Raw genomic sequence first — 8,971 nt, forward strand, 5'->3', positions numbered from 1 at the left:
GGGGAGCTAACTCGGAGCAGCGCGTCATAAAAATTTCAAGCAATGTCCCCCGACGACCAAGTCAATCCTAACGAAACTTTGCGCAAGAGCGTTTTTATGGTAACCCAGTTTCGTTTTTATGGGGCCAGAGTAGACGTTTGACGGAATCGTGCTTTCACATAATATTTCAAGCATACGTCGATGAGGAGACATGTGGAGACTGTATTCAAATAATATTTTATCCGAATAGCATTTCGGGCGTAGTAAATTATTCGACTAAAGATAGATAACTTCCCAAGGATATTAACCCAAATAGATTTGATTTAAATAAATTTCTATTCGAATAAATTTTTCGAATAGAATTTTAGTTCGATAATGTTTTGAATATAATTTATGACGAGTAATGCTTTAATCAAGTTTTATTCGAATGATGCTTTGAATCAAATTTTATTCGAATAATGTTTTGACTTAAATTTTATTCAAATAATATATTGAACGAATTCTTCGAGTAATGTGTAAAATATGTTTAACTATGGTGAAACAAGCTACAAGATGGAATTACCATTGGTTAATTAAATCATCCGAGGTGAAACGTTGGAGGTTTATTAGGATCAATTATCTCATTTTTTCGATGTGTGTTTTACGTGATTTCCAAAGTGTCTGTTGATTTTTTAAGGGATGTAGTTACGAGACAATACGTTTTCAAAGTTCTTCGATTACTTCGGAACCAAGATATTCAAGTACTTAGAAGTTTAAACATTTTATTGCTTTGTGGTTTGAAAGTAGGCTCTAAATTTTGTATCATTTCCAGATGTATAATATAATATAATGTAATATAAACAAAATGTCGCAATTTTCAGAACTCAAGCGATCTAATTAACTTTCACTGACTGAAGCAACAGAATCAACATTTCTAAGAATCATGGAGTTTACGTTAAGTTTTACAGTTTTCACATTCTTGTAAGAATCTTAAAAATAATTGATGTTTTCGGTTTAATTCTTCAGAATAGTCTCTTAAAAGATTAAAATTACATTTCACCTTTTACTTACCACTTTTCAATGAAATGTTTAGAGACTTTTCGCTAAATAATATTTATTCCCGTTTTACTTCTTCAACACAGTTCCATCGTCGAACCTCGTAACATCCTATACAGTATGAATTTCTACAGAGAGTGATGCAAATTTCACAAACGGCGCTGCTCAATGAACAAATTGACCGAGGGAGGATCGGTATCGAAACGTTTGTTGGTTAGCAATCGACATTTAAAATTTGTCGGAAGTTCAGCGGACTGTAAAAACTGTTCGGATTGGCATGATCGATCGGGGAACAGTCTAGTATTTTTGCGTAGGATATAAACATGATACGAAATGGATTTCGTGACGCGAACGGCTCTGGGAATTGAAAATATCCGCGTCCGGGCAAAATGTGAAAGGTTAGCGGTATTTTATTTCAGCTGACGTTTACCGCGTGCGCAAGATGCGTCTAGGTACATCTCCCGCGATTTTCATTCACGGTGTCTGCAATGATACACTCAATACGGAACTGTACACGTTGCTGAATAATAGCCTTCTTGCGCCATCCATTTATAAATTGGAAGAGGAGGACAATATTTGGTTGCTTGTGATCCGCCGTGGTAACGCGGGCCCACTGTACGCGTTATTTGCAATTGCACCTGAGTGCTTGGCTTGCTTTTAAGTTAATTGCGGGCCTGTACTCTGTAAATTAAAGTTGTTGGTGCAGCTTCAAGTGAATGTTCATTAAGGGCCTGATACTAAACGGTCATGCGATCAAATATTCTTACGTCTCCCCGGAAAGCAATTACGTACTTTCCACGAGGTTTTTATTAATTAGACCGCGTAAAGCAAATTTATCCAACGGCGGCATTATACGGACCTCTCTTTGCGCGATTTAACGGAAAGCTTCGAATAAACAAATCCACAGCAGCGAAAGTATTCAGCATGTTTTTCACAGCGTATGAAAATCGTGTTGTTATACAAGGTGACCACTGAATGATGTAAAACAACAGTAATTTTCACAGATGCGTGTTTTTTAAATTCGTTATTAATTTGTGAATATAATGAACGGATGTTCTTTGTGTGCGAGGAGCCCTCAATTATTTTTTGGCTCGCGAATATGACTCGATTCACAATAATTTCCATAAGTTTGCACAAGGTTTTGGGTCCTAAACGTAGGACTATGGCTCAAATGTTCCCCATAACATATTATCGACGGGAAACGAGAATTCTTATTTTATTCTACGCACTATAACATATATTTATTAGTGTTTTTCTAATATTTTAATATATATAACTTTTGAAAATATATAAATTGCAAAAACACTTATCACAGCTTTAGTATAGATCATTAAAATCACCTGTTGCACAAAGAAGTTTGTATAGGGAAATCGATATACTCCACTATTAATGTGTTAACATATGAGGACAACTTATCTTCGTCCGCTTATTGGCTCGATCGCCTCGGATCAGCTTATTTCGCTTCTCATTGGTTACTGGTTTTCGTTTATACAGTATACTTTCCCCAATTGTCTTTCAGCTTATATACAGAAATATACAATTTGGAAAGAACAGGTACGATTATTCAAGCCTTATACATACCTCATTTTGATAGTTGAAAAATAGTATAATATTTAGATAGTATAATAGTAATTAATATAGTAAATTGGTACAATAATAGTATACATGTCGTAGAACATTTGATAGTATTTTAACTTGAACTATAATAGTCTTTATTATCAATTTATGAATACAGGGTGTCCCAAAAATGTCTCGCAATCGGGAAATGGGGGGGTACCTGTGATCATTTCAAGTATCTTTTTCCTTAGCGAAAATGCAACCGGCGGCTTCGTTTATGAGTTAGAATGAGATGTTAGAATGAGACAGCTTCAAGTGACCTTGGGATCATTGCTTAGGGATTGCGTGGGACATCTGCAGCCTGCGTGTGGCCAAATTTCTTAATGAACTGGGAGAGAGTGTCGCTCTTCGAACCCGCTAACACGTTCCCCATACCATTCCATTGCATCAGCGGGTCGAACCATCCAGCCTATCTATTTTCCTTTAAGTAATATCGATTTACGGTGCAGGGGAACGTCATCAAAAACATACATCCCACATACAATATAATAGTATAATCGTAGTATCGTAAATATAAGAAAAGCGTTAGATTGTAAGGACAATGCAGCCTTTAAGAAATTGTTGAGACCAAAAGACGCGATATCAATGAGAACGGACGGCGTCCGCCGTGGCGATGGCAACATTTCGAATAACGAAGATAGGCTAATGGTTTTCGTCTGTTGAAAGGGATGGTAGAATCGTTCTGGAAGTCGAAAAGTAAAGAAGTCCAAGAGTTGTCGAGTCGTGTTTTCAGTTTTGGTATTTTTTTCTGTTAATTATTCTAGTCTATAGTTTTTTAACACTTTACCAACCGGCAGCCTATAAATAAGCTTTTTCCTCCGATCGGTAACCTGTGAATCTGTTGTCATAGTAACCATTAACTTTTTATCTATTATTGAGATAAATGTGTAATATTGTACTTCCGAAAGCTTCAATATTATTATATAACTTTTTTAATATTAAGTATCTTTCGCGATTAATAAAATAAATAAAATCAAAATAGAAACGTTGAACTAAATTTTTGCGCTCGAATGACTGGTCGGTAAAGTGTTAATTTAAACGAACTTATTAATAAATATATATTTCTGCATAATAGCATAGTAGAATAATAATAACGTGGAATAATATTTCTCCCAAATTGTCTATTTTTGTTAATAAGTTGAAGGACAATTGGGGAGAGTTTACTGTGATTCGTAACAAAGCCGCGATTTGCATTTGCGCTAAGGAAAAAGTTAGTTCAAATGACCTCTGGAACGTCTTATTTCTCGGAAATAACATAATTTTGGGGCGACCTGTACAATGAAAGCGAAACTTCGAAATAAACTTTCTTCTATTTGAAACCAAACGCTACCCATCAGTCTCTGTAACATTATCCCACCGGTAGCGTACGTTATGTTAAGTAGAGATCACGTGTTACCGCAGATCTGTATCTCTTGTTCGCGAACATTCCACATGGTACTGGACATTATACGTAGACATTTAAATCTTCAAGAGGTGATATCAAGCCTCCAAGAATGAAAAGATTAAAAATAAACAAGTACGTAGTTTACAAATCCTTTAGTTTCTCAGGAACTATATTTGGAATAGAGTTAGGAAAAATTAGATACGGATGACAGAAAAAGAGATGAAAACTAACGAATAAAATTTTATTAGACATTATCAAATAAAAATTGATCTCGATAACAATTGATTTTAATAAAATTTTATTCGCCACTTTCGATCGAACAAAAATGTGGTTAGATAAAAATTTATTTCAATAAGATATTGTTCGAGTAATAATTTATTCGTGCAGGAATTCATAGGGAAAATAATTAATTTAAATGAAAATGATGTAGTATGAAGTGTTTTTTCAGAGTTTCTCGATTGATTTCGAATAAAGAATTTTTCGAATTAATCTAATAAGCTATTCGAATAAGTAGATGCAATGATTTATGACGAAAATATTCGATTATAATGAATTCATTCGACTATTTATTGTAGATAATTATCTATTCGAAATAATCCGAATTCTATCTAACTCTGATTTGGAAGAGAATCGACGAGAATCGATTTCCGAAATCACTCGTCGAGCAGTGCCGTTTATTTTGTTTTTGGTAACTAATAATCAGTGTTTGGTGTTTCAGGTAGTACTCCAGACTTGTTACCTGCCCTCCTTCTTATCCACGGTGATTCCTATTCATGGGGTGCTGGAAACGCTTTTGACGGAACCGCGTTAGCTGCTTATGGTCGCCTTATCGTCGTTTCTATCAATTTTCGCCTCGGCGTATTGGGTAAGTCATTAGAGCAATATTAAAACATATTTCGTGGAATTTCAATATTAAATTTACCAAGTCTTAACGTTAAACCTACGGAGCTCTAAAAATGAATAATGCGTGCTGCTTTGTAAGAATATCAAAATTGAATTCATTTCGATATTTCGACATAAGACATAAACTTCGATGAGTTTGGATTTATTCACTTGTTTTTTTTTTTTAAAATCTTTACATCTTCAACAGTTTAAGAATCAAAAATCTAAAAGTGGTCATATTAAACGACATGATAGGTTCAATCTTAAAAAAGCAACTAATGTATATTGCTTTATAATAATGATAAGTTTAGATTTATTTAGACTTCGCACAGTTTTTGATATAATATATGCTTCGAAGTAGTTTATCTAAACATTCCTACTACAAAGTTTACTGCAATTTCAAGGAATATAAAAAAAATCATGGTAGTTCTAGTATTAAAAGAAATTTGAGATATTCTGATACTAAACTGATAAACTCAGCATAATGAGAACTGTGATGATACTAATATCTTAATATTTTCAAGAGAATTCATGAATGACAAAATTTTACGACAATACATATGATTTATTAGAAATATAGTCTTTATATTACATGATGCAGAATACATCAGTATTAATATACGTAAACAAATATTCGCACAATAAACTCATATCTAAGAACTTGCTGAGGAATTTACTAATGAACAAGATTTATACAGTGATTTATTAACGATTTAGATTATATATCGTACAATTCAGATAATGTTTAAATTAATATACGTAAAAAATTATTCACTAAATAGAGAAATTTTTAAATATTTTATAACAAATTTATTAATGAACTACAATAGATTTTATATTGCAGAATGTAGAAGACAGAATTAACATATGTAAGAGATAGTTTATCTTTCAAAATTTTCTACAAACTTGCAGAGTTAACAGATTTGACCACTAAAATTATAACAATGATCATTTGAATGGTTCCTAAGATAAATTAAAAATATGTAATAAGTAATGTACGTATCACCAGTCTTATTTTTTGAATCGCGATGGACTCGTCAATTAGAATTCTTGTATAAATTTCTGACTTATATTAATAATAATGATTTACGTAGATATCTACTTTTATTTCAATACAAAAGTTTATTATTTTTGAGGTTTGGTTTCGTAGGCTTTTCCATATTCGAAGCCTACTTTTCAGGATTGCAGCATCGTTCTCGTGTTCTGTTTAAATATCTGGGTCCACGAGAAAAGACCTAAATTATGGTATACCTGTTCATTGTTTGAACCCGACAATGTACTTGAATAAATATGAAAGCGTTTTCTCTGATCAAGGCTCCTAAATATTGCAGGATCGTTGTCTGACCCATTAGTCTACCTACCCCAATAACCGACGCCAGGCGTTTTAAACGCTAAATGACAGACACGAACAATACCAATAACAATGCGCGTCAATTATTAATGGAAACGGCTGTTGAGATCCTACTAATGAGATCCCACTGCAGTTAATTATATCTGGTATACGGTAATAATGCCGCTGAACAAATTTTAACTCCCCTTTTGCGTTTTGTTTACTAATAAGAGGTCGCTATAAATTTTCATGCGTTTAACACGAACCCAAAAGTGATTTTTCTCCACTCAACAGTTTTTATAAAATATAATTATAGTAATAAACAATAGAAGCAATTGCAATGATTCATGCGTACATAAATTCAGAAGATTTTTCCAAATTCAACGTTATATTTTTCTATAGTACTGTAAAGTACTGTTTAAATAGTATTTGAAGTGAGCGTCAGAGATTTATGAAAACAATCCATTCGATATTGGAAAATAGTTAAAACATATAGAAATCAAGTTGACCAGAGACTGGCTTCCGTGTGTCTCGTTTATTATCCGTCGTATACAATGACTGATTAATAGACGGACACTTTTTAAAATGCAACAACTTTTTTTAGAAGTGCATTAAACGACTCGAATTTTTTTAGATGACAGAGTGACTAATCTATTAAACTATAACTGGAATGATTATTGCAAATTTTGCTATTACTTAGAATGACAAGAGAGAATTAAAAAGCTCTCATTTTTTAATTTTTTAATTTGAGCTTATTACGAAAATTTAAAAAATTCCTTTTTGTAAATCTCGATAAGTTATATGTATGTTGAAAATTACATCGAAATGGGTTAACACAAAGTCAAGTTGGAAGGGTAAAAAATTGAAAAGACTGCAGACTCGTCACACTTATTGAGATTGAAAGTGTCAAGAATCAAGACAAAACTGCGATTTTTACGATGTTTAATTGTTTACAGTTCATACCTAGGTCAACAGGTTTCGATGAAATTTTCAGCATATAAATTGCCGAGATCTATAAAATGCGTTTTTAAAATTTTTCTGATAAGCTCAGATAAAAAAGTAAAAAAATGAGAACTTTTTATTTTTATTTTCATTTTAAGCAATAGCAAAATGGAAAATTATTTAGTAGATCGGTTCCTATCACCCAAAAAATATTCAAGTCATTTAGTCCAGTTTTAAAAATGTTGTTTCGTATTAAAAGGTCGCTTTACATTTAATCCGCAAATAGAGATGCAGCGCCCATGCAATTTAACAACACAAGCTACATATTTTTATGCTCGATCGAACATCCTGTCCTATTTATGTTTAAACTATTTTTGTTGGTTCTGTCGTTACTATTTTTTTTTATTTTATGTAAATATTAATTTTCTTCGACTACCGTCGTTTCTGCGTTTTGCATTGTATTCAAATTTAGATTTTAATTGAAATTGTGAACAATCTCGTATACGACGTTTATTCAGTTGTTGCTTATTTGCTACATTAATGACGCAACTAAAAATTAGAAGTTTTCCAATTACAGGTACAGAAAAATCAATACTTAATTGTACTATGTGCAATTATAAATTGCATATTTAAAGAAGTACGAAATGTATTATAATTTTAAGAAAAGTATTAAGTCTCATCTTAAGTCTCAAATTCTGCGAATATTTACGCAGCATAAAACTTATTTTCGTCAACTACGATAGTGAGTCATCAAAATATCCTTCTTTGTTTAATAATTTCAGTGAATTGAAGATAATACGTTGTTCTGCAATTATTTTAATATTCTCATTCTTTTAAATTTCATCTACCCATTTTTATTATAAACACATCAAATCCACAGTCTAATCATAATAATTGAAAGCATTCAATCTTGCATTCCTCAAAATTGTAATTTCCAAGTGACCTTTGCAGCAAATAAATTTCGCAATAAAAATCTTGCGAAATCTTAATACACTGAACGACAGAACAATCAAGCAGGTTGAATTGTTTGCCGCGAACTTTAAGTCGTTCAACGAAAATCTCACAATAATCGAAGGCATGAAAATAATAAGGAAGTTGCGCGCAAGCTCTTGGCCTAAAGCAGAAATTCTGAAGCTCGTTACGGCTACCATTTTCCCGCTCCCTTTGCTGGAAACTTTGACATTCTCGTTCGTCTTATTTTCTGCAACCGGAAACTGGGTTTCCTCCTCGACTTGTATTAAATCCGCAACAATAATCTGAGTCCAGAAGTCGGTCAGCGCGCGTTCGCAGCGCGAGCAGAAATCGCTAATCCATGCAGAAGAAGTTTGGCGTTCTTGCCGGCGCAATAAAAAATAAATCTACGCTCTGCACAAACGAAAACAGCTTTTTGCTCCACCTCAAACTTGAATTTGAAACTGGACGGAGGATGACGACGTGCTATTCCCTGAACTCCGCGGAACTGTCGAAGCGCGATTATTTAACCGGCATGTGCTGGCAAAGTTATGGCAAAAGTAAATGATGGAGAGAATGGTGGAACTGTTTAGAAAGTTCTATTTAGCAAATGGACCGCGAACTTTTAAAATATGCTTCCGAGTTCCGGCCTAGGACAGATCGAAAAATATTCCTGGAATTAACCGTTTCAGATTGTATAGAATTAGATTGTATATTCAAGTAAGGGTTGTTACATGATAAATATAAATTTTCTGTTTCACGTAGGAATTTATTAGTAACAAATAATGACTAGTCAACATACTTATGAAATAAGTCGTAGTGCAAGAGGTTAACAGGATTTTTAATTATTT

General features: G+C 33.1%; 1 protein-coding gene across 1 annotated transcript in view; it reads left to right on the plus strand.

The window, feature by feature from the left end:
* Nha1 (Na[+]/H[+] hydrogen antiporter 1) overlaps positions 1–8,971 on the plus strand; it is a 266,381-nt gene that overhangs the window by 31,287 nt on the left and 226,123 nt on the right. Inside the window, exon 2 of the mRNA XM_078193764.1 lies at positions 4,734–4,880. Coding sequence (XP_078049890.1) covers positions 4,734–4,880 — 147 coding nt within the window. The remainder of the gene's footprint in view (positions 1–4,733; positions 4,881–8,971) is intronic.

This window comes from Augochlora pura, chromosome 10 (genome assembly GCF_028453695.1).
Source record: "Augochlora pura isolate Apur16 chromosome 10, APUR_v2.2.1, whole genome shotgun sequence".
Taxonomy (NCBI): Eukaryota; Metazoa; Arthropoda; class Insecta; order Hymenoptera; family Halictidae; genus Augochlora; species Augochlora pura.